Source organism: Amphibalanus amphitrite, unplaced genomic scaffold, assembly GCF_019059575.1.
Source record: "Amphibalanus amphitrite isolate SeventyFive unplaced genomic scaffold, NRLGWU_Aamphi_draft 000547F_arrow, whole genome shotgun sequence".
Taxonomy (NCBI): domain Eukaryota; kingdom Metazoa; phylum Arthropoda; class Thecostraca; order Balanomorpha; family Balanidae; genus Amphibalanus; species Amphibalanus amphitrite.
The window spans coordinates 72753-96799 of NW_024882041.1; the positions used below are offsets into that span (position 1 = coordinate 72753).

General features: G+C 57.0%; 2 protein-coding genes across 2 annotated transcripts in view; one reads left to right on the forward strand and one right to left on the reverse strand.

The window, feature by feature from the left end:
* LOC122393668 (E3 ubiquitin-protein ligase RNF19A-like) overlaps nucleotides 1-24047 on the reverse strand; it is a 54029-nt gene that overhangs the window by 27761 nt on the left and 2221 nt on the right. The window contains exons 2-10 of the mRNA XM_043389903.1: nucleotides 23857-24009; nucleotides 23201-23274; nucleotides 22343-22532; nucleotides 21445-21559; nucleotides 20940-21139; nucleotides 19556-19700; nucleotides 19085-19221; nucleotides 17324-17421; nucleotides 117-315 (exon numbers count right to left, since the gene is read on the reverse strand). Coding sequence (XP_043245838.1) covers nucleotides 117-315; nucleotides 17324-17421; nucleotides 19085-19221; nucleotides 19556-19700; nucleotides 20940-21139; nucleotides 21445-21559; nucleotides 22343-22532; nucleotides 23201-23274; nucleotides 23857-24004 — 1306 coding nt within the window. The 5' untranslated portion in view covers nucleotides 24005-24009. The remainder of the gene's footprint in view (nucleotides 1-116; nucleotides 316-17323; nucleotides 17422-19084; nucleotides 19222-19555; nucleotides 19701-20939; nucleotides 21140-21444; nucleotides 21560-22342; nucleotides 22533-23200; nucleotides 23275-23856; nucleotides 24010-24047) is intronic.
* LOC122393669 lies at nucleotides 8894-11986 on the forward strand. Its single transcript, XM_043389904.1, has 2 exons — nucleotides 8894-9127; nucleotides 9321-11986. Exon 2 carries the CDS (start codon nucleotides 9431-9433, stop codon nucleotides 10655-10657), a length of 1227 nt encoding a protein of 408 aa, XP_043245839.1. The 5' UTR covers nucleotides 8894-9127; nucleotides 9321-9430; the 3' UTR covers nucleotides 10658-11986.

Sequence of the window (24047 nt, forward strand, 5' to 3'; positions counted from 1 at the left end):
AACCAATCGCGGTGTGTGGGAAGGAAAAAAAGAACTTAAACACAAACGTCCTGAACACCTCAATCTACGAAGTCCTCCCCCTCCCAATGGCCCAGCAACCTGTTCCTCTCCCTCACCGGTCTGTCGGGCGCCGGCGGCGAGGTCCAGCGCGTCGTTCTCGTCGTCGAACTCGAACCGGACGCCCTGCGGCGTGGTGGAGAGTCCGCAGCCGCCGGCGCGGCACAGCGAGAACGGTACGACGCCGTAGATGTAGGCGAGCAGGATGGGCACGCCGATACTGACTGCCATCAGCGACAGCGCCGGAGACGTCAGAGCCTGGAAAGATCAGACGGGGGGGGGGGGGTCAGCGTCTGGGGAAACATCAGGGGGCGGGTCAGCGCCCAGGGTGAGATCGGAGGGGTTCAGTGTCCGGGGCAACACATCTGAGAGGAGTGTCAGCTCAGCACCTTGGACATATCAGAGGAGGATGTGTTAGCTCAGCGCCACAAAACATATCGCGGAGGGGGAGGGGGCCCGGGGTAGCGCCTGATAGATAAACGTGAAGCAGTAGCGTCAGGTCATCCTGCAAGGACACAAAGGAGGTGGGTCAAGTCACGTATCAGTGACGTAGGGACAACGGTGGCTCAGCTCAGCTTGTGGAAGCTGGGCTGGGCTTTCGTTCAGCGTTCGGCGTAGAGACCACGCGAATGCTGGGAATACTAATGGCGGGCGGACAAAGGACCTCCAACCAGAAGGAAAGGTGTGCTCTGAAAACTGCTGTAGGCTTTCAGAACTGTCGTGAACTATTGAAAAGCCCAAACTCGACCCAGAACGGCAGCATCACGGGCGCTTTTTCCCGGGTGCCGATGGCCCCTCTCAGCACAGCAGCTGATCCGCCAATCCCAGCGCTCAGCGGCTCTACGTTCAGTCTCAGCGGCTCTACGTTCAGTCTCAGTGGCTCTGCGTTCAGTCTCAGCGACTCTGCGTTCAGTCTCAGTGGCTCTGCGTTCAGTCTCAGCGGCTCTGCGTTCAGTCTCAGCGGCTCTGCATGCTGCGGCTCTGCTAATTAGGACACTGAATGGGATATGCGGTAACTGAAAACAGCTGAAATACTTCGAAAAAGAGAATGGCAATTATTGGTGTAATGTGCACAGCCACTAGCGTTGCTTTTTCAGTTGTACTCCAATACCCGAAACACCACAGGGGTGCAGGTTGGACATCGCACAAAGCCGCTATACGTTCAAATGTCTTCATTTTGATAGAAAACGTGCTAGCAGACAAGTTGGTGTAGAGGAAAATAACTCCATTAAGCTAGCCTAGGTCAGCCAAAGGCAGTCGTGATTTGCCGATGATGTACTTCCGAGGAGCGTTCGAGACCAAATGCGAGCCTTTGGCAAAAACGAGCACGGAGAACGGACATCTGAGCTCGGCTAGTTAGTGTGGGTAGCGCATCCTTCCGAGATGTAAACCATTAACCGGTAACATGATACCAGTCATCATCGATTGATCTGTTCGGTGGATGGTGGATAATGACCGTCAGTATCCCAACGATCGGTGGTCGGTGGATGTTGGATGTCGGTTTGTGGTGGATGGTCGGTAACACTCGATGGTTGCTGAATAATCGGTCACAGGGCCGTCATGGTACCGCCATGAGGCGCTATGGCCCCGCTGTGGTCCCTCCTTGGTCTCGTGTGATATTGTGTTCGGCGTGCGTCGCCATGGTCCCGCCGTGGTCTCTCTGTGGTCCCTCCATGGTCTCTCTGTGGTCCCTCCGTGGTCCGTCTGAGGTCCTTCCGGCGTGCGCCGCCGTGGTCCCGGCGTCCCGCCGCAGGTCGATAGCCGGGCCGTGCTCGGCCGTCGTACCTGTCCCTGCCACCGTCTCCGGCGACCGACCCACCGACCGACCGACCGACCGACCGAGCGGCGGGAGGTCGGCGGAGCAGGCCAGGGAGCGACCCCGGCGCACGGACCCTCCACCAGCGACACTGCACGGGACCGACCTCTGCCAACGGCACTCAGGTGAGACCACGACCAGCACGCTAGCAGCAAAGCGCATCAAAGACTGTAGACGTAATTTCATATTTTTACTTTGCCTGGCACTAGCAATCCCCAGGCAAAAGGCTGCCGCGTTCTTGTCTATAAAAACGTTCACAAGTGTGCGTCAATTATCACTAAACGATGTAAACTATCGATGGAAGGCTGATGTCGAGTAAATACGACTCAATTAAGGCCGCGGTATTCTCACAGACCGCCTGTTTTGCAGCCACAGTAATCGCAGAGAAGCCGTAAAGGCGCTTCACCAAACCGATGCTCTATTGGTTAGCATCCAGCTGAGGCGCTAAGATCATACACATCCAGCAGTCGGCTGTAGTGTTAGGGCGTCAGTACGCTGAGCATTCGGCTCCATCTGTTGTAACTAGACAAATGGTGGTAGCGGAAACATTTCTATTGTGTATCATTTTTCGTGACTTAAACAGAACTAACAGATGGACAGGAAAAAAACGACAGAGAAAACGTCGCATCCGCAGAGTGCCTGATGTCTTATCTCGTCCATTTCCGATCGGTGTCCGGAGCAGTGCCACATGGCTGCTGAGCGACTTAGCGGCTCTACAAGCACGTTACTTCTCATTCATATCCGTCTTACTTTTGAACTTACCATCATCCAACTGATCCCGGAAAATAGATCACCGCCCATCACCATCGTAGCATCTTCATACATTGTGCCCTTTACCACTCCCCCGAAATCCCGACCGGCGTCACACCCCCTCGCTCGTCATTTTCCCCGGCACCGTCCATCCGTTGTCTGACCGGACCATCTGCTGCAGGTCTGACCGTCCCGGGGCGGCTGATGGCCCAGCCGGCCCCGGCGGCGGCGGCGGCGGCGGCGGCGGCGGCGCGGGTCAGGTCGGCCCGGGGCGGTCTCAGCAGCGACCTATACCGGCGCCAGCTCATCTGGGCTGAGCGGATTGAGCAGGAGGCGCGCGCGAGCCGCCGATGGCAGCACCACTGGGGAGACCTGGCGAGTGGGCCCGCCCTGAGAGCCAAGAGCTGCCCTCCGGCGCGCCAGGAGTCCTCAGAGAGAGCCGGTCGGAAAGACAGGCAGAAGAGGACTTGTGCCGAGAAGAGCAGGACGACTGGTGACGGACAGAGGAGGACCGGTAACGGACGCCGGTCAGAGGCTAGCCCGTCGCCGCCGCGGCCTCCGCCGGCACCCCGGACCAGCGCCGGCGTCATCGGGTGGAACGTGATGCCAGGACAGCGACTGGAACCGTTCGAAAAACGCTACAGGAAGAGACGCGTCATCACCTGACCGGCGAACAATGAGCCGAAGACAATCATCAATTGAATTATGGCCTGGTATCCAAGCCAGCGACTGGAGCTGTCCACGATCAGCGCAAGAAGCGACAGTTCAGCAAACACTCCGCACAGCTTCAGGCCCGTCTTCATCTGTAACGATCTAATATGATTCTGACATATTCCGTCCGATATCTTACAGTTTAATAAAATATTGAACAAAGCCTCATCGAACCAAAGCTGTCGGCTCCACTTATCGCACCTTTTCCGGATGACCAGTGGCGCGCAAACATAGATACAGTCAGTCTGATACAGATTGGACGTCGGCGCCGGTCCTCCCCGTCCAGCCAGGTCGGCCGAGTTGCCGCCGCCGTACCGGATCTAATTCTAGCCTCGCCGTGCGCGCTGACCACCTCTCGGGGCCCGCCGTCTGACACGGCTCCGGCAGTAGATTTAGCGCCGCCGGCCCTGATTTAATTGACATTCACCGGAGCCACGCTCCTGCTGCGCGAGACGACCCCAAGGGGTCGGTAAATTTAGCAGCCGGACTTCGGAGGCATACAGGCGCGCTCCGAAAGGTTAGAGGACTAGGGATAAATGAGATGCAGACCTGCTCCCTTGGGTTGTCGGTGAAAGGTCGCGGCTAAGCACCATGAACATTGAGCAATGTGCTTCGAAATAAAATGCATCGGCGCGGCTGTACGACGGACATTTGAATTATATTAGGCTAGATTATGTTAACAGGCGCAAAAGACCGGAGGATGGCGAGACTTGGAGTTCGTTTTCGTTGTTTGGCATGACTGAACTGAAGGCACCATCCCACCCAGCCCAACGTGCGACAGATGACCATCGACCGGTACATAACCCTCTGATCTTCTCTCCCTCACGCTGCCGAAACTTCGACACGAAGTCGCCACATCCCAAACTCGTAGCCTGCAGCGCACCCATAAACTGTATCGAACCGATACGCTGCAGCGCCACCGTAACTTGCCGGCAAAGAGTCGTCAAACGACGAGCGCCAGATTTAGCAGCGATCGCCGCCGCTGCGCCGGGATCGCCGCCGGTTTACTACCGCGCCATAATGCGCGCGTCGCACCGCTGGTGATCATAGCGTGACGTATGGCGCATAAATGAATTGGGCCAGGCCGTTCGGTCCCTGCCGGCGAAAAGTTGACCCCTGGCGCCAGGCACGTGCCGCTTTTAAACACGTCCTGATTGGCCTTTACTGAGGGGATCGTGAATCTCCGCCGGCGCCATGAACTGTCTGGGGCCGCGGCGAGGGACCCGTGGAACTCTGCGGCTCGCCGTGGAGTGGTTACGGGTCAGTCCGAGCTGTAGAGAGCGGCGCTGGACGTGCCGCGAACTGGCAGTTCGCCGTGGAGTGGTCACTGGTCACTGGTCAGCCTGAGTGGCGGATAGCGGCGCCGGCCATACCGCAGCCAGATAGACCTGCGGCGGGCCGTGGAGTGACCACTGGCCAGTCAGTCTGAGTGGCGGAGAGCCGGCCGCAGCGCGGTCCGTCGGGAGCCGCGGCCGCCGAGATCAATACACGCTGCCGCCGGCGACGACACGGTCACTCGGCGGCCGCCGTGATTGCCAGTCGGCTCCGGAGCGGACGGGTTGCGCCGCCGGCCAGCCGCCAGTGGCCGCTGAACGGGCTGTAATCCACCCAGGATCGCCAGATCCACGGCGAACTCGGCTCAGCAGATGGCCACTCTAAGAGCGTTTTGATGGGCCGAGTTTGGGGCACTCGACCGTGCATGACTCCTGAAAGATGCAGACGTAAAATATTTAACGGCCTTTCTACGGTTAACGACTCGCTGTCAGGAAGATGACGGCCGTAGAGGGACCGAGCAGTGTCTGGGCGACTCCGCGGCGCCCGAGATACGTCCAACAACTGACCAAAACTTAACACACAATCACCGCGAGTTTCCAAGTCGTACTACAAAAACAGAACACCGCCAAACTCCCGCAATCAAAAATCTGCCGCGCGTTTCCCGAACGCTTTTGAAGCGGACTTGGCGATGTGTTGTGGAACGCCTTGGTAACTTCCAAACCGCACAATAGGATTTCGTCGATCCTTTTTGTCTGGGGAAGTCTAGCGAAGCCCGAATAACAGCGATAGAAGCCCCAATTCGGCGCGAGAGCAGTGACCGATCCACTTGAAACAATAGTGTGCAACAGGGCACGATAATGTAAATTGAGACACTGAAACAATCGCACTGGAAGTCTAGGACTGCTCAATACATTTCAATAAGGCAGTAAAAAGATGTTTTTTCTTGGTTCACACCAGTTGAGCACACGCCACAAAGACATCATGAGACAAAAACGATCTACTCAGAATCGATCCTACTCGTATTACAAGATTCATCCATCCACCATTCATTTGTCCATTCCGTAAATGAAGCGATATGAACATCAAACACACAGTGGTGCCTACGTGAGGGCCCACTCCCGGCACAGGTTGGAGTAACTCTGGCGTCCAGTACATGAGATTATAAACGAGGATAGTCTGCGGTTGATGGGCACAGCCGCAGCAGCAGCCAGCTCCGTCAATGAGCGAACAGTGATCCGATGAACTACACAATACTGCAACTGATCGGGCTATCCCTATTGGAAAATGGAAATGACTATGAGGACTACTCAGAAGTCTCGCTCAGCGCCGGCTCTGTCGCCATCACTTTATGCATTCAAACTACCCAAAAGTCCACTTATGCTACAAACTGATGGATTGACGGACATCGTTCCGACTTCTGCAACGAGTCAACCCATCGCTCTGCAGCTCACAACTCGCCCACAGCCCGAGACCCCTCGGGCAGACTTCGGACGGAGGGGAGACACGGTGCGGTCACTGCTGTCACCACGGGTGCCAGCCGCCCGTCGTGTCCGTTCTGCTCCTGACACGGCAGCAGCCGCCGGTCACACACGGCTGCAGCCGGGCCGGGGCGGGGGCGGGGGCGGGGGCGGGGGCGGGGGCGGGGGCGGCGGCGTCAGTGTGCCAGCCGCGCCCCGGTCTCACACACCCGTCCACCATCGATCCGCCGGCACGGCACTCTGGCCAGGTGAGTCCGACTCTGTCCAGAGCAGGTGAGCCCGAGGAGACGCACACCTGCCCCGTTCTGAGGAGATACTCGTACTCTGACTAGGCTTCGTGAGCTCAGGTAGGACACAGGTCAGTGATAGTGTAAACGGGATATTCTGGCACTTGGTCTTAATATTGCAAGGTATTCCAGATTTGGCGTGTTAGCTCAAAAAGAAGGTGCGATAAGTGTCATCAATGTTTCAATGCTCCAACTTGTCATCATTGGCCATCCGGTGGTCTCGGTTTGGCGGTGGCCAACGTATCTTGTCTATCAAGGTCACATTGAGCGGTGCAGCACTTATCGGCCGTGACTGCAGTAGCAGTACCGGCTGCATATCGGCAGCGGCTGCGGATCGGCAGCGCTGACCGTTCACATCCCGCCGGAGACAGCTGCAGAACAGATAGCGGACGGACGGCACAGCTCACATTATCCACCCAGAGCAACAGACCCGCAACCCAGAGCAACCTGCCGGATCTCGCCACCCGTTCTCTCAGCTTACCTTACCCCAATCTCCCAAAATCCCAGGACCCAGATCTGCAGCCCAGAGCCCGCCATATCTCATCCCTGTTTCTCTCAGCAGTCAGCTTCCCACCACCCGGTTATCGCGCGTCCTTGACCTTCGCTACCACCAAAACCGGGACCCAGCGGCTCCTCTACCTTGCTGCAGCTCGGCTGGCCAGTCTCTGACGGCCGCGTCCGCTGAGCTCCCTCCGTCTTCATTCATCATCGGGAGCTGACAGCGGAGCATATACGGCGGTGGACAGGATGTGGGCAGAGCGGCAGCCAGGTCAATACGCGCTCCCGACCGAACCCCATCAGAATCCCTGATCGGACCCAAAGCAAACCAGTATAATCACACCGACCGGACAAGCCACATTACCACCAGCCGCAATGAATGGCTAGACCAGCCACAATGGACTGCCAGCCAGAAAGTCGGTGACAGCTGGAATTGTGACATACGGCACGGCTGCAAAAAGTCACAAAAACTGTCGGTGGGATGTTGATCCCCGCCGGCTGGAGCCTTGTGGCGTCAATTGGAGGAATGAGTTTCAATTGGTGACTCACAGGGAAGGGACCGTCGAGGGGACCTGGGTCGGGTGACCCGCTCAGAGTCATCCAGTGCTTGCGCCTCGCTCTGGCCTAGTTGTGCATAACTTGAGCGTCAATTCTATGCAGCCAAGTCCGCTTATGCAGCTCGCCTCCTCCTACCACCCCAGCCACGCGCAGCTCGGTCCACCCCCTCTACCCCTGGCCCGGGCCCAGCACGGCCGGCCGGCCGCTCGTGATGAGCTGCGCTCGGCATTAGCCACTTCCGGCGTGCCAGCCGCACCGGAAGTGGACGTCTTCCGGTCGGCAGCCGGCCGGGCCCGCCAATGCCAGCGCCGGCCTATAGAGCGGCCCCAATAGTGATGGAGATCGTCCAATTCGCCTTACAGGGTTTAGTGCTGTCGGTGGCAGATAGAGAGACATAATTACGAACCATCGATTTTCCGCTAGAAAAGATACTGAGAATACGCAGCTTTTCGCCAAGTGCTGCGGCTTTTTAAAGACACAATTTCGCACGGAAAAACAAGCATCTTGACAATATGGCGAAAGAGAATCGCTGGGAAAGAAAATAATAGCCGTTTTTCATCACCAGCAATTTTGGCGGCGCTGAATGATGACCGCTACATTATCCAAAACAAGCCAAAACAACTCGCATCCGTTCAAGTGCGTGCGATCTATCATTCACAGTGGAGGTCATTAGTTTGCAGATGAGACTCACGTTCATACAGTGTTGAAATACCGGTTCAGTTACACAGTTACACAGTTACACTGAAAATGCTTTCTTTCTCATTTTATCGATGTAACCAATCCAATATTCAAATTCGCAGCCTCATTCCGTGGAAACCAAATTCCATGTCATATCCATCTCCACCAAGCTGTTCCCGTTTAGTTGAGCGGCGTCTGTTCAGCCGTGGGGGCGCGGTCGCGGCCCCACCGGCCACTGACCGCGTCACGTGGGGCGTCACGGAGAGGTGCGGCGCGTCACGGTCGGCGGCGGGTGTGACGGCACCACCCGTGACGTCGGCCGCGACCGGTGAGCGCCCCTGTTCCGTGATTCACCCCACCCTTACCGTGAGCACCGGACAACGGCGATAGCGGCAAAAACATACCGTATCTTTTACATCGAGTGCATCGACAGCATTGTGCACTAAGCATTGTGCACGAAGGAAATGAAGTAAATGAATGAAGGCATGAATACAGAGCTTCTCCCAAGCGGCTCAGACTGGAAGGCACCGGCTCATTCCAGCCAGACACAGAGCGCACGGCCGCCAACCGGCCAGCTCGGGCGACGGGGCGGATAATTCGCCGCCGCGCGGCACCTGGTGTCCCGTTAGCCGGGGACGACACCGGTCGACTGTTGCTCGTCCCCACCCGTCGCCCATTAGCGCTCGTCGAGGAGAGACACCTATTAGTGCCGCCAGTGTGCCGGGCCGAGCGGCGGCGCCGGCGGCCGCGCCGAGCCCCGCCGGCGGCGGTGCGGGCTCCGCGGCAGTCGGTCGGTAGCCGTCGGAGCAGCCGGAGCCCGAGCGCGACCGGCGGTGAGACGTACCGAACACAGTCGGTGATCGACGACAGGAGAGCGGAGAGGCCGAGCACTGAGTGTGTGGGAGTTGCAGTGGCGGAGAGGGCTGAAGAAGGGACCAGAGACGTACAGGAAGTGGGGAGTCTGTTCGCCTAAGGACGGGTCTGGGAAGCAACTGTCGTAGTCTTCACAGTCCTGCAGTGTAAGTGATGAAGGGTATTGTAGTTCATTACAATTTACAACGTGTCCCTTTGGAATGTTTATCCATTTCTGACGTAAACAAGTTCGTAAAACAACAGTTCTTAAGCTCGAACATAGTTATATCTTCCATTACTTCGCGCTGGGTTTCTGCTGGGCTTGAGTGGCATTACACCAATCCCTTGTTGTTTCCACAGATATTGAGGGGAGCCGCAGCACATCCTCTGGCAGACCCTCGTGCCCAACCGGGACAACACCGACCCACGCCGTGTCGGTGCCGCCGTCAGTCTCTGCACAGATCGGCGCCATGTCCGGCGAGGAGGGCATCACCCAGGCGTGGCTGCAGACGGTGCTGGTCGGATACCTGCAGAAGGAGCGCGGAGCCGCCGCCGTCAGCGAGGCCGACCCGCCCGACATCGACGACTACGAGATCACCGCGCTGGACGAACGAGACAGCGCGCTCAGCGACCTGCTCGCCATCAAGGTGCGCTTCCACGGCGGCGGCGGAGCCAAGGCCGGCAGCGGCAGCCAGACGGCCCGGCTGGTGGCCAAGCTGCTGCCGCAGGACGCCGTCAGCCGGGCGACCGTCCAGGAGGCCGGCTTCGACCGGCGCGAGATCGGCGTCTACAGCCGCCTGCTGCCAGACGTAACCGCCTTCCAGCGCCGCTGTCTGGGCTCGGCGCTGCCGCCGCTGGCCCCCGTCTGCTACCATGCCGAGCACAAGCCGGACTGCGAGAGCATCCTCGTGCTGGAGGACCTGCGGGCCAGTGGCTTCAGCGTCACCGACTTCTCTGCGTGTCTGACAGAGGAGCGCGCGCGGCTGGCGCTGACGCAGGTGGCGCGTCTTCACGCCACCACGTTCGCGATGCGGGTGCGTGACGGCGTGGACCTCCTGACCAAGTACGACTTCCTGCTACGGCCGCAAGAGGCAGCCGCGCTCTACGACCACTTCCTGGGCCGCGGCCTGCCGCACCTCATCGACTTCCTGAAGGGCCTCCAGCGCGCCGACCTCGCCGGCGTCATCGCGCGGCTCAAGACGTACGTCACAGAGAACACGGCACTCTTCCACAGCCTGGTCACCGCCAAGAGCCACCTCTCGGCCGTGACACACAGCGACTTTTGGTGCAACAACCTGCTCTTCCGCGACGCTCCGTCCGGCGGCGCGGCGGGCGGTGCCGACGCCGGCGCGCAGTGCCGCGTCATCGACTTTCAGCTGGCGCAGGTGAGCACGCCTACCAACGACGTGGCGCTGCTGCTGCTGTCATCGCTGTCGGCCGAGGTGCGCCGGGAGCGGACCGGCGCGTTACTGCGCCACTACTGGGACGAACTGACGGCCACGGCGCGACGGTTCGGCGTCTGCCTGGAGACCGAGTACGAGTACTCGCTGGAGCGACTCGAACAGGACTACCGGCGCAGTCGGAAGCTGGCGCTGCTCCTCTGCGCCGGCTCCGTGGACGTGACGCAGAGCTGCCGCCGCCGCGAGGAGCGGCTCGTCGCCCTCCTCACAGACATGTTCGCTGAGGGAGTTTTCTAGCCACTGCCCGCCCGAAGCGTCTGGTGTCATGCTGCTGTGGTTACATGTGTCACATAAAGCTTTTGAGTAGCCTCGGGACCTCCTTCTCAAGAATGACGCTCGTGTTCTCCCGCTGACCACACAGCCAGCAGTGGCGAACGTTTCCGTCAAACATCCAACAGATTTGTGTACGCCGGTTTTCTTCACGTATCCGGAAGGCGTGCAATGCGTCATGGACGTACCAAATGCGTGCGCATACGACCCACCTCGTGGAACGAAACCATCAGGCTACGGTGCACGGTCGCTTTGACAAGCTTACCGAGATCAACCAAAGATGCAGTGCTAGTCTGTGTGGAAGTGGGAGTGTGGGGCTTGCTCGCGCTGACGACAATAACAGGCAGATCCAACAGGTTCACCTTGTTGGCCCATCGAGTCCATGACATCGAGCAAAGACATTCCAGTGATGCTAGCGGAGTCGTTCGGTTATTTATTTTGCTACGCAGCGTAGGCCACATCAAAGCAGAAGTTTGTCCACAAAGACGAGGATTGCCTCCTTCCACTGGCGATATAAGAGATCTATGGACAACCATAAACTGAATGGGTCGCTAGTGCTGAGCGAAACACGAGTGAAGTCGTAATAAAGCGAGCCCGAGTGGCGGGCCTTCCCACCACACTGAGACGCACAGTATCGCTATCGGGACGGACCAGTGCTGATTTGATGGAGAGCGGGACCGACAGGACGTTTTCACGGTCCAGCGCATCTGTCGGAACAAGTGACACTGAGATGTGATACGGCACTCGAGGTGTCCGCGATCGACACGGCGTGACCGGGGAAGCGCCGGAGGGGACGGACGCGCTGGAGCAGAACTGACGGCCATCCACCGAACCTCGTGAGCGCGCGACGCTAGTCGTGAGGGGGCGGAGTGCCGAGCCGTGAACGGTGAGCAAACCCAGCGTGACAAAGCAGTGGGGCAGCGCCTCCACCGCAGTGAGACGATCACAGCCCGTGTCCGAAACCAGCTCCAGCGGTTTTCTGGCAGATGGTAGTGTCGTCAGGACATGGACAAGCCCTGACTGGCCACATGTGCTGGTCAGAATCCACGCAGTTTCGCTGGGCCGTGGCAGCGTTGCACTTTATGTCAGGACAATACGTGCACCATATCTATGTTGCTAACAGACCGATAATCTATCACCCACAGAGTTTGCCCATTTTTATATCGTCCACCGATGAGTCATGATTCCTCTCTGTGTTCAGTGTTCTCATTTTAGATGATTGTATTCTCATTTTGTATTTATTTTATGAAAACGTTTTGCAGGCTTTGTCCATAAATAAAACAAACATCTACAGCGGGTACCTACTCTTCTTTCAATGCGGCTCCTTCAGGGCGCTATCATATGGCCCGCCCACTCTCCAGAGTCGATCGAGTGTGCGCGGCGAGCTGCCGTCTAGTGGTCTACCTCAGAGCTGCCAGCCTCTGGACCAGGACTCTCTGCGTCCCGAGGAGCCGCGGTCCGGCAGGTCGACCGGAGCCGGACGCTATATGAACGGCCGACCGCCAACAAAGAGAGATTGCCGCCGGCGGCGGAGGGGAGGGCATGGACCGTAAGTGCACTGGGATGGGAGGATAGTGCGAGACAAAGAGAAACGCGCGGGTCGAAAACGGTGAATAGAAAATGGACGGGAAGACGAAAACGGGTTGGCAAGCATAGCAAAGACGCGAGGTAAAACGGCAATGCTTCAAACATAAATTGCCGCGTTCTTCGGAAAGCTCTCGTCACCTGAATTCAATTTTCCGGCCTTTCTGAGAAACCTACACATTACAAATTAATCAGCCTTTAGCTTTAACGACGATCTAATCCGTGCAGAAGCGATACCCGGAGCGCGCAACAGTTCAGTGGCCACCGGTTGCAGCTGGCGGTTCAGCGGGCCACTCCGCCGGTCCCCCTGAGGGTGATCCTTACTGCTGGAGTTTTCTGCCCACCAGTGCCCCATCTTTGACCTCGACCCGACCGGCCAATCGTTGCCGGCGGCTATTTTAACCTCGACGGCCTCTAGAGGTCGGGCCGATATCGAGCCGCCATCCAACTAGGGCGCAACAATACAGACGCCGAGCCCGTGCGGGCCAATATTGAAATATGGATCACCAGGCCAGCCGGCCGGCGACAATTTCAACAAAGCGGTGAGAGCAACAACAGGAACCTAAATTCAGACCAGAAACGTAGTTGTTACGATAAATTGTTAATAACACACAGAACGGATCTACAGCTGCCTTCAGTTAAAATAACGATGTGTTTTTCAGCCGGAACCACCCCGTCACGCAACAGCCGTGGTCACGGATTTTAAGGACGGCGACAGGGTACTCTGGTGTGAAATTCGCTTCCGGTGTTTGCTGATCATTGGGCTCACGGTCCCAGTCTGCAGCTCACCGGCGTTCACCGCCTTTTAGCTGAACAACAAAACAAAACAGGGAACTTATCCCGAACAGCTAGGATATATCGTAATAGTTAAGCCCTGAAAAAATGCGAAAACTAGCATCAGTCGAGTCGACTAACTAAACCACCACTCCTAGCAGTCTGTCCTCCACAGTGCCAATCAGCGCTGTCGACAGTTACCAGCATGCCACCCAGCTCGTTTTCTTGTTCAGCTCAGCTCAGCACTCACCACTCTCCTGATATGTCTCTCAGCTATCGGTTCTCTCCCCAATGTGGTGTCCCTCCCTCAGGTTCGCGCATCCCGGCCTTTACGTCCGTATCTCCAGGCCCGCCCGTAGCCCTTTCGTCCGCATTTCTCAGCTCTTCCGTCCCATCCCTCAGGTGGTCACCGAATGACCTCGACCCATCCGCTCAGCGGTCTGTGGGCTATCTGTGGGCCGGCCGGCCGGCTGTGTGGGCTATCTGTGGGCCGTCCGTCCGTCCGTCTGTCTGCCTGTCGGCCGATCAGACCGGCAGCCCATCTGTCGGCGCACTCACATCGCGGCCAGATCAATCACCGGTCACTTCCGGCCGCCCGACCGCCCCGAGACCCCGCCAGAGCGGCACCCGACCATCCACCCACTACTCGGAGAGCTCCTACAGCCAGACCAGTCTCACATCCGAGCACAGAGGAACGCAGCCCGCAGCTCACACGAGCCGCGCGCTGGCAAGGAACCAGTACCGCCAAGCACGTCTGTTAAATCGATGCGTGTCGCAAGTGCCGGCGGTAGTCGTGGTTATCAGTAACAAGCGGACGCGCCCGTCTGGTTACCACGATCCATCGATTGGTGCCGAAAGGAGACACCGGACAGTACAAACACAGACCCACTGACCAGTCCTAAAAACGGTCCGCTCGACCAACTGACCAGAGAAGACCCAGCGAGCTGACCAAAATACACTGGGCACAACAAACTCCCAGAACAGTGAACATCACTTTGACAATATATTAGATGGACCTAATTTGGGCAGGAAATCGTGTAGCGATTCTTTGGGCAGCCGTAGGCGTGTCACAATCATCACCCCTGTTCGACTACGGCTTCAAACCAGCACCGCCACACTTCGGCGAATCAAGCCGACGATCGCCACCGTTCAGCTTTGTTTATCATGTCCCGAGTGGGGTAGGCAAAAGGCACCTCCGATAATCGATAGGCCGGCCAGATTAAACGGCCCCGCTCGACCAGGCCGCCTCCGACCGCGGTCACTGTTGGTGCTGTGCGTCACCCCGGTCCGTCACCATTTGTCACCCTGGGAGGTGCTGGGACTGATTGCGGCCAACACCATCACTAGTCACCATCAATGCGTCACCAATACAGACCATCACCAGCACTACCTGTCACCATTACCGTGTGTCACCAGTCGGGGCCAGTTAGAAGCTACTCCTGTGCAGAGTCCATTCACCAAGGTTTACAAACATGTGTAACATTATTTGTTCTAGCCAACGAAGCTATAAATAATCGTCTTTTTCGTCATTCTTGCAATCAATTGTTCCACTAACAACCTGACCAGCCCTGGTCGTCAAAAACGACTCAGCCAAAGCAGCTGCCAAAGGTCAAACAAACGCCCGGGTGGAGCAGCTCGCAGGGACCGCAGTCGCCGACCTCAACGGACGCCAGTCCGCGCAACGTCGCGCAGGAGAAACAGAGACAGAGACAAAGCGAGAACGAAAACGAGAGCAAGAGAGCGAGAGCGAGAGCGAGCGAGCGAGAGAGAGAGAGAGAGAGAGAGAGAGAGAGAGAGAAAGAGAGAGAGAGAGAGAGAGAGAGAGAGAGAGAGAGAGAGAGAGAGAGAGAGAGAGAGAGAGAGAGAGAGAGAGAGAGAGAGAGAGAGAGAGAGAGAGAGAGAGAGAGAGATGACGTAACCCTTGTGCCGAGCAGGACGTCACACAAGCGGCAGTCTCCTGCTCAGCAGCCCCCCCCCCCCCCCCGCCGGCACCTGCCACAGGTATCGTCAGCGGCCGGCCGGCGCAGATTGTACGAGACGCCGCCGGTGGACGACGGGACCGACGGGGCGGCGATCGATGGCCGATTCTGCGCCGCGTCGCCCCGTCACCGCCGCCGGCGGCGGCTCGGGGCGGCCGGGTAGTACACCGCGCCGCTCGGGATCCGTCCCAGGAGAGATCGATGGCACACGGACACATGCGCGCATGGACACGCCGACCGGCCGGTGGAGATGGACGATGAACGGGCATGGTGACAGAGACGAAGGTGTGCGAGGAGCCGCTAGAAGAAGGCACGGGATTTTGGGGCTCGGAGGCCTGGACGTTTGTCCCGTCCGGTGACCTGTGTCGTAATACTCGACATGCTTATGATGATTTACAGATCACTTGCTGCCATGCTTATTGTCAACAAGCAGGTCTTTCATTCGACGAGACAAATAAGAATAACCATATCCTGGGATCAGTGAGTCTCATCATCAAAAAGTCTCGTCAGCATTATAACATCTTAACCTTTACCGCAAATAACCATAATGATAGCATCGTCCAACTTATACCACGAAACCATCAAACTGAGCTGGAGATTAACGACCCACAGTATACGATGTCCGCTGGCCATAAAGGTCAACAAGCAGGAAACGACTATGCAGGATATATGCCAAAACATAAACCTTCAGGCTTCGAAACGGCCCACAACGCTCGGAGCCTACCGGAAGGCGAGAGAATAGAGCCAAACATGGGCACGAGATGAGTGTGAGTTTATAGTACTCCAACGAATCGTGCACGATTGGATCCTTGAATCAGCATGCTTCGAGTTGAAATTCAACATAAAAGCACCAGACCCCGGCCTCGAAATTTGAACTGAATCCGTCTCAGCGAACGGTAACGATACGGCACGTCAATAGTCGATAACGGCTAAGTTTGGGCCGTCTGTTTCGCTTCAGTCAACAGTGGGACAGACGGACGTTCTAGCTCGATCGCGTGTCGATTCTGCACCGCCGTCCGGTTTATTCCATTCATTTCAAAATGACACCTGCTTGGTTGCCCGTACAAAATGAATCTAGCAATGAAACTGGCTTAAGCAGTCCAACAGAAGTGCACCTAAAATAGCAATACTTAGTTATTCCGACTCCACTCTAGCTCATGACCTCCACTAACTTCCGCTAACCCTACCTCATACCACATTGCATTCTACTCCATTCCATTCATCCTAGCCGCGCTGCGAATACAGTCGATGGAAGCTCCCTTCCCATCGTTTCTGCACCGTAACATCGTCCCGCACTGACAGCACATCAGTCAGTCAGTCCACAAATAGGCCAGCGTGGCGCCGATCAGCTCCGATCAATACCATTGTCACCCTATGTAAGTTCCTTCGGTAGTCAGCAGTACCTCACGCAAGGCGAAGACGCACGCGGCCGGTCAGGACCGAATCTGGGAGATGGGTCAGTGCTGGATTAATCTGTTCGGTCGATGTGAGGCCCATTTCAGTCGCCAGTCAGTCCCGCGGGTCAGTTCAGTCGCCAGTCAGTCCCTTGGGTCAGTTCAGTCGCTAGTGCAGTCCGTCGCCATTTAAACGTCTTGTTAGTGTCGGTTCAGACGGCAATTCATTTAGTGCCGTCAGCCGCAGCCGTAATCGGACGGCTGTCGCCGGCAGCTGAGGCAATACCGGCAGAGCGACGGGGGAGGCTGTCACTGCCCGCACCACCGTCCAATCCAAACTGCCCAGGGAGGATGCCACAACCACACCATCCCAACCACCGGGGGAGGCTGCCACAACCACACCATCCCAACCATGGGGGGAGGCTGCCACTGCCCGCATTACCGTCCAGTCCAAATTACCGGGAGGCTGCCGCTACCGCACCACCGTCCAATTCAAACCGTCCAGTCCAACTGCCCAGGGAGGCTGCCGCTACCGCACCACCGTCCAACCACCGGGGGGAGGCTGCGCTACCTCCCTCATCAGACAGCATAGCTCCGTCTAGTCGGAACTTAACTGCCGGAGGGCTGCAGCCGAGCACACGGAACACCTGTTGCCTATGGATTTTACCTTCTCCTCTATCGTCCAAAGCAACCATCTACCAAGCTCGCTGAGGTCTAGAGATCTGAGGTCTCTGAGGTCTTATCTAGACCTCGGCTGAGGTCTAGATAAGACCAGCCACGCTGTGCCACCATGATGTTACACCCCCCTCTCCCCCCACCCGTCACACACACACACATACTAGCAGTGACCGCAGCCTCCCTCCGCTGACCCCGGGTGACCCCCGCCAGAGGGCCGCACTCACCGCCAGAAGCACGCCGCCTCCGATGAACGCGTTACGCCGGTGCTTGTTGCCCGACCGGTAGCGCACGTAGAGCTTCTTTCCGACCCAGACCGGGATGCCTGTGAACGGAGGCGACGGTTAACACCAGACACACACTAACGATTAAGCGTGAACACGCTAGTGTGTGCGACTTTGGGTGTGACCAGATTAGTGCGATTGTGCAGTATTTAACGGTGGAAATGGACCTCACCTGGTAGGTATATGTAAAAGCATGAGCGATAAGGCATGATTGTCTAGAAGTGACAGCGTCAGATAACCACAACAAATATTTCTGTTACGAGGCATTGATATTGTTAAAAAGTACGGGCCAAATACGGTTCCGGTTAAAAGCAATCAACACTTCAAGTTGACATGGTGAGCATTGGAGTTTAATCCCTAGAACACATTGGTCAGCACTCAGCAATCACTACATCAGCGTCCATTTATATTCATCAGTGCCAATTAGCTCAGCATTTCCAAGCAGCATTCGTGGTACCATGCAATCCCAACTTCTACACGTTTTCACCCTAACCGCCTACCGACAAAACATTTCATCGAAACAATTATTTTCCACAGTCGCAGAAGCGGCGGGAACAAAGCCTGCGTACCGACAAAGGCCGGCGTCGGACAAACAAAGACTGCTGCTGGCGGTCGGGTGCGTCTGTTTGTGTTCGCCGAGCGTGAGTACGGGGTCAGCTGGACGGCCGGCCGGTCGTGACCTGGACGACCGGCCGGTCGTGACCCCGGCGACCGGCCAGTCTCCCACAATTACACCACATACCGCTCCGGCGGCGGCCCGGGCACGGCACGACAGCCGGCGACGGGACAGGACGAATGGACGGAGGGACAGATGGCCAGGGCAGGACAGGCGGACGGGACTGGGCGGGGGCAGAATGGATGGACGGATGGACGGACAGGGCCAGGACGGATGGAGGGACGGGCAGACAGGCCGGTAGGGAGGATGGGCGGACCACGGACTAACGGACGAGGCAGGACAGATGAAAGGACAGGACAGTTTGGACGGCCACTGGTCGGGCAGCACACGGACGGATTCGGCTCGGTCACATACAGCCCTCATCGCTTGACTAACGTGATGTTAGGGATTAGGAAGCTTCAGAGACGCCCAACCCGTATCGCTAATCCATACCAAAAGACCGATCAATTACCGTCATATTTTCCCAAACGCGGTAATGTGTTTCTCTGACACCGTCTGTTCTTTCAGCCACAGTCTGATAGGCGTTTTGACCCTCAAACAAACGGGTTGTTTGTGTCTTATCCACCCAACGGGTGGCTCGGATCGTCAACTACTTTTCCGCTCAGGGCTCGACGTCTGTCTGGGCCTCTGGCCGTCAGTCTGAATTTCCTAACGCAACTGCAACCCTCTCCATCCACTAGAAAATGTGACTTTGAAGCAGACTAATCAGCTGAGTGTTTTAACTTGTCTATCTTCACCCCTCCCCCGAACATACCACCACCACCAACGCCCATCAATCACAAGCTTCTCCGATTGTACTTCTTTCCATTCAATTCGATTGCCAGCCAACTGTCTTAAGTTCTTGTCCCTGCCTTCCTCACTGTGCTTGTCGAGTGATCCCCTAAACCCCTAGTCAGCCACACTACAAAGCTCCTAACTAATTGGTGTGCGATTGCGTGCGAATATATCAGATTGCGTGCATGCATGCGTCCACATCCCTTCAATGCGAGTCTGTGGGCGAACGCGTCCCTGCGTGCGTCCCCACCTACCGATGATCATGGCGGGCACGGCGATCCCGGCCAGCAGAGCGACGCCCACCGGAGCGCCCACCAGCGTGCCCAGCTGCCAGAGGATCTTCTTCTTCCGGCTCCAAGGCTTCTTGCCCCAGAACGTGCAGCCGGACGGACTGGCGGGGAGAGACGGGTCGGCTCCGGTCAGGTCATGGGGTCAGGTCAGGTCAGGTCACAGCCAGTCACGATTAGGTCAGGGCAGGTCAGTAGGTCACGACAGGGCGAGATTCGTGGATGGCCGTGACTGATATATCAGAAAAAGATACAATTAAGCTGCTATTAACCCTGCTGCATCAAACCAAGAGACAAGCGTCCGAAACTCGCTTTCATTCGTCCCATGAGAAGTGATGCTATCCCAACATTGCACCCCTATGACACCTCTGGCTCACTCCCCTCCACCCCATTCTTCCCCTCCCTCCCCTCCCGGGACCTGCCGTCACCGGCGCCCACCTGAGGTAGTGCAGGTCGGAGATCTCCTGCATGCAGAGCCAGCAGAACTCCGCGCCGCACAGACCGCACGTCATGTGGTTACACGAACCATCGTCCATCTTCACAATCACTATCCGACAGCGCGGACAGTTCTTGATGTTGTCGCCTGCCGGACGGCGGGGAGGGATGGTCAGGGCTGGGACAGGCGTAGGGTGTGAGTAGCGTGTAAATATAACGTGATATGCCTTCGTCATAGACTCATAGGAGATACCGTAAGTTTCAGCTCTCATTCCAGCTGCTCTTAGACGCGCTAATTTACCCCCCCCCCCCCTTCGGATCGCATCTTCAACGGTACCCATTACGCCCTTTGGTCCGCTCTATGCTGTGACCCCACTGCCTTCCCTTCCCTCCTATACTCTGTCCTATGATGTGAAGTCTGTTTCCACTCTGCCTTCTCCTCCGCCTCCACCCGTCTGTGCTGCTTAGCGGGCTGATGGACGGCTGTGCTACCAGCCAGTCCTACCAGTTTCCCCTCGACATGGCCTGTGTGGGTATATGACTTCTTCTTCTTCTACACGTCACGCCGTGGCCGCCCACGGCCGTGGCTGCGTCGACCGGGGGGTCGACACGGCCCACCCGCCGCAGGTACTCGAAGATGAGAGTCGCTGATCCGCCCAGCACATGCCCCAGGCTCGGCAGAGGTCCGCCCCACAGGCGGGACCTCATGTGGGCGTACGCTGGGCATTCGGTCAGCAAGTGTGCTACCGAGTCTTCCTCCTCGCAGTTCGGGCAGTCGGGGTTTGTCGCAAGACCGATCTCGTGGAGAGTCTTCCTTGTGAGCACTGATCTTCCCACTCTCAGTTGAGACAGTGTCACCTGCTCCCACCTGGTCAGGTCCTCGTGTCCGGGCGTGGGTGGTAGGTGAGGATGAGCTTTGGCTCGGGCTGCGGTCCACTCGGCGGATCTGTGGCGTATCGCCGCTCGGGCGCCGGCCATGTCCAGCGGGACCGCTGCCTGGCTTAGCTCTGCCGCGGCTAAGCCAGGCAGAGGGTATATGACTCCTCTGCTCGCCTGTGCAAGTCTGTAACTCCGATCCGCACCCCGCCCTTTGAGCTCACCCTCATCCGTACCACTCAACTGTGAGCTGATAGGACGCTATTCTCCGGGCCCCACTCCCCGCGCTCTGTCCTGTGCGTGTCTGTGACCCCTAGACTCTGTCCTGCGTGTGCGAGTCTGTGACCCCGGTCCCTGCTCTCAGCTATTCCCTGCTATTCCCCGGTCCCTCTCAGTCTTTACCACTCAGAAACTAGCTGGTGGGTGACAGCTGTACCCCAGACTCCCCACCCTGCTGTTCTGGCCCATGCTCCCGTCTGTCCTCCCTGCCCTCTGTTCCTCCCCCCCGTACCGCTGAGCGAGCTGGTGGGCGACTGCTGCCCGCCGGCAGCGCTCGGTCGGAACTGCGCCAGCCGCTCGGAGCGCGCCGCGTCACACGTCTGGTTCGGGTGCCACTCGGCCTGGCAGTGGTAACAGAACGAGGCGCTGCAGCCGGGCCGGCCGCACTCGAGGCGCGGGCAGCTGGCGCAGCCGGCCGCGATCACCGCGTACCTGCAGAACGGGAGGGTCAGAGCAGGTCAGATGGGATCACAACGGGTCAGAGGGCAGATCGAGTCAGAAGTCAGACGGAGAGTGACACGAAATCAGCAGGAGTTAGGTAGCAAGCATATGAGGTTGTATTGTGCAACAAGGGGTATGAATTCAGATGAGGTCTAATAAAGACAGGTAGGGTCACAATGGATCAGTCATCGGCTGATGGCATGGGGATATAAAAAGCCGTCAGCTATGTCAGCTAAGTTGGTAAGAACAATAATGGAAGGAGGGCGCCGTGGTTGGGGGCGGGGTACGTTACGTACCCGCAGTCGGGCGCCGGACACCAGCGGGCGTCGGCGTCCGTGGCCAGCGCCCGGCGCACCATGAACTCGTCGTACTTGTTCATCAGCGCCGGGTCCTCCACAATGTGCTTGATGTCTGTCAAAGGAAGGAGAAGGTAGTTAGTGCGCCGGATCCATCACAATGTGTTTGATATTTGCCGTGGAGGGGGGGGGGGGTTATATAAGCTAAATATCCTATCACGGCTACCGATAAATATGTAGTTATTGAATTCGTTATCACGTATCAATTCAGACCAGAGCTCAGAGTATCAGCGATAAACAAATTCTAGAGATCAATTTGCACCGAATGAGGGAACGATAACAAGTTGGAGATGGACAACAAAGAAGCCACATAAATATACTATCAGCAGAATGATAACTATCAGTCAGTAGCCTGGTCAATATCGCTAGCATAGAAAGCAGCCCACTGCAGCTGAGTGTGACGTGCACCCGATTGGGGTAAATGTATCAACTCAATATCGGCTCAGATTGATGAGACGGGGCTTGGCTGAGACGGCTTTGCAGCAGTCGTCAGGGTGAAAGGCAGCTCTCAGAAAGTTAAACATTAAACGATTTCTGTCGAAAGTTGACTCCAGTCGGGTACCCAGCAACAGCAGCAGAGCAACAAGACTTGCTACGCTGTCGTATACGAGAACAAAGTACGAAACTCCATACAAGAAAAACACCAAAACGTCATCACTCAACAGAGACAAAGCCCCACCCCAGTACGCTCTTCAGTCAACCAGTTCTCATTCACGCAAACCCATCATCAATCCATCACCGCTCGAGTTTGTACGTCCGAAACTCCGCATCGATTTATCATCAGTGAGTGGCGCAGCCCACATCTGCGCAGTACGCCCCCTCCCCCCTCCCCTCTCACCAGTGGGGTGCAGAGGCTCGCTGCACTGCGGGCACATGATGCGCACCCGCGACTCCATGATCTCAATGGTCAGGTACTGTTTGAGACAGGCGTGGCAGCTCTTGTGCGAGCAGTAGGTGAGCCGCGGGAAACTGGATGCCGGCAGGGTGTCCAGACACACCGGGCACTCGATCATGACGTCCTCGCCGATCTGCCGGGGGAGGGAGCGGTCAGAGGGTCAGGAGAGGAGGTCATAGGCACAATAGGCCAGTTCGTGCCCGGACATACTGAAGGACATTACTAAACCTTTCGCACTGAGCTGCCAGGAAGACAGAGACCGTGTAAGAAGTCAACAAACACTTAGAAAGATAACAATAAACTCACCAGTCAACACATCACGTTCACATTGACTAATAACAATCACGAGGGAACAGTTACTCATGACATGTCACGGCCGAGTCCACCCGGTTGATATACGTTTCTGCAGAGATCTACATGCTGATGAATTCGTCATACAACCCCACACTGACGGCTGCGGCGCAGTGCACCTGCGACGAATAACGGCCCGTGCCTTTGATGACTGCACTATCTATACACTTGTGAGATGAGAAAAACGCCAGAAAAACGCCAGATATTACCGTCATCAGCCACGCAATATTCGGCTAGGAACACGGAGAACGGTCGGCTGGAGGCAGGGACCGGTGCAAGCAGGAAAGCCGTTTCCGCGACACGAGCTGTAGGTACTGCTTTGGTCATTACGTATGACTCCAAGTAGGTAACTGACTTCATAGATCCAACGAAACAGCGGTAATAAATTGACGACTTCATCAAACCCAAGGCGCCCCAGTCATTGGCGCTGGAAACCCCACAATGACTGACCGCTTCCATGGCGCTCAGGTGCGAGGGGCCCGCCACAGCCAAACTCTCCAGGGAGACCACCCGTTCTGGGCCACCTGAGGGCACAGACACACAGTAAACAGTTACAACACGGGGCGACAACGGACAGTTTGGGAAGGGGGGGGGTATAATCGTAGGTCGGGGGCGGTGGCAAAACGCACAAAATGGTTTAAAAGCTTGTTTATACGACGAAACACCACGACCTAGTTAACGCAAAAATATATAATCACAAAGACAATGCAAACGTACGTCAAAACCATACGAGAACTGATTGCTCCACTGAGATAAACAAAAACATGAGAAGAAGTACGTTTGTTATAGTCATGTGATGGCTGCAAAACGTAAATAGCAGAAGGCCATCTACCTTCTGAATATCGCCCGGTGAGCTGGGCCACGCGTGATTTTGCAATCGCAATTTGAAAATGAAAACAAATGCTCACCACAGCCCAGTCTCACTAAGTTACAGTGGCCCAGTCCCACCAGCTGTTACCCAGCACCCTATCTCACTGTTATCCAGTACCAACACGGACCATCGTTTCCCAGTCCCAATAACTCGCCACGACCCGTTCCCAGCGTTGCCCACGGCCACCAATGGCAGTCCCAGAGTATCACCTCACCGTTACCGTCCCCCAGCTCACCGTTGCCGCTGGACCTGGAGGCGGAGCGGGCCGAGCGGCGCTTCCTCGGAGACCCAAACAGCAGCCGCTGCAGAGAGAACCGCGGCAGGGCGCGCCGCTTGCGGGACGGCGGCTCGCCAGAGCGCGCCATGTCCAGCGGATTGTGCATGCCACCTGCAGACGTGCGACGTAGGGGTGGGGTGAGAGACGAG

What these genes read in the sequence shown, in the direction of transcription:
- LOC122393669 (XM_043389904.1), top strand. Translation starts at nt 9,431, where the DNA reads ATGTCCGGCGAGGAGGGCATCACCCAGGCGTGGCTGCAGACGGTGCTG.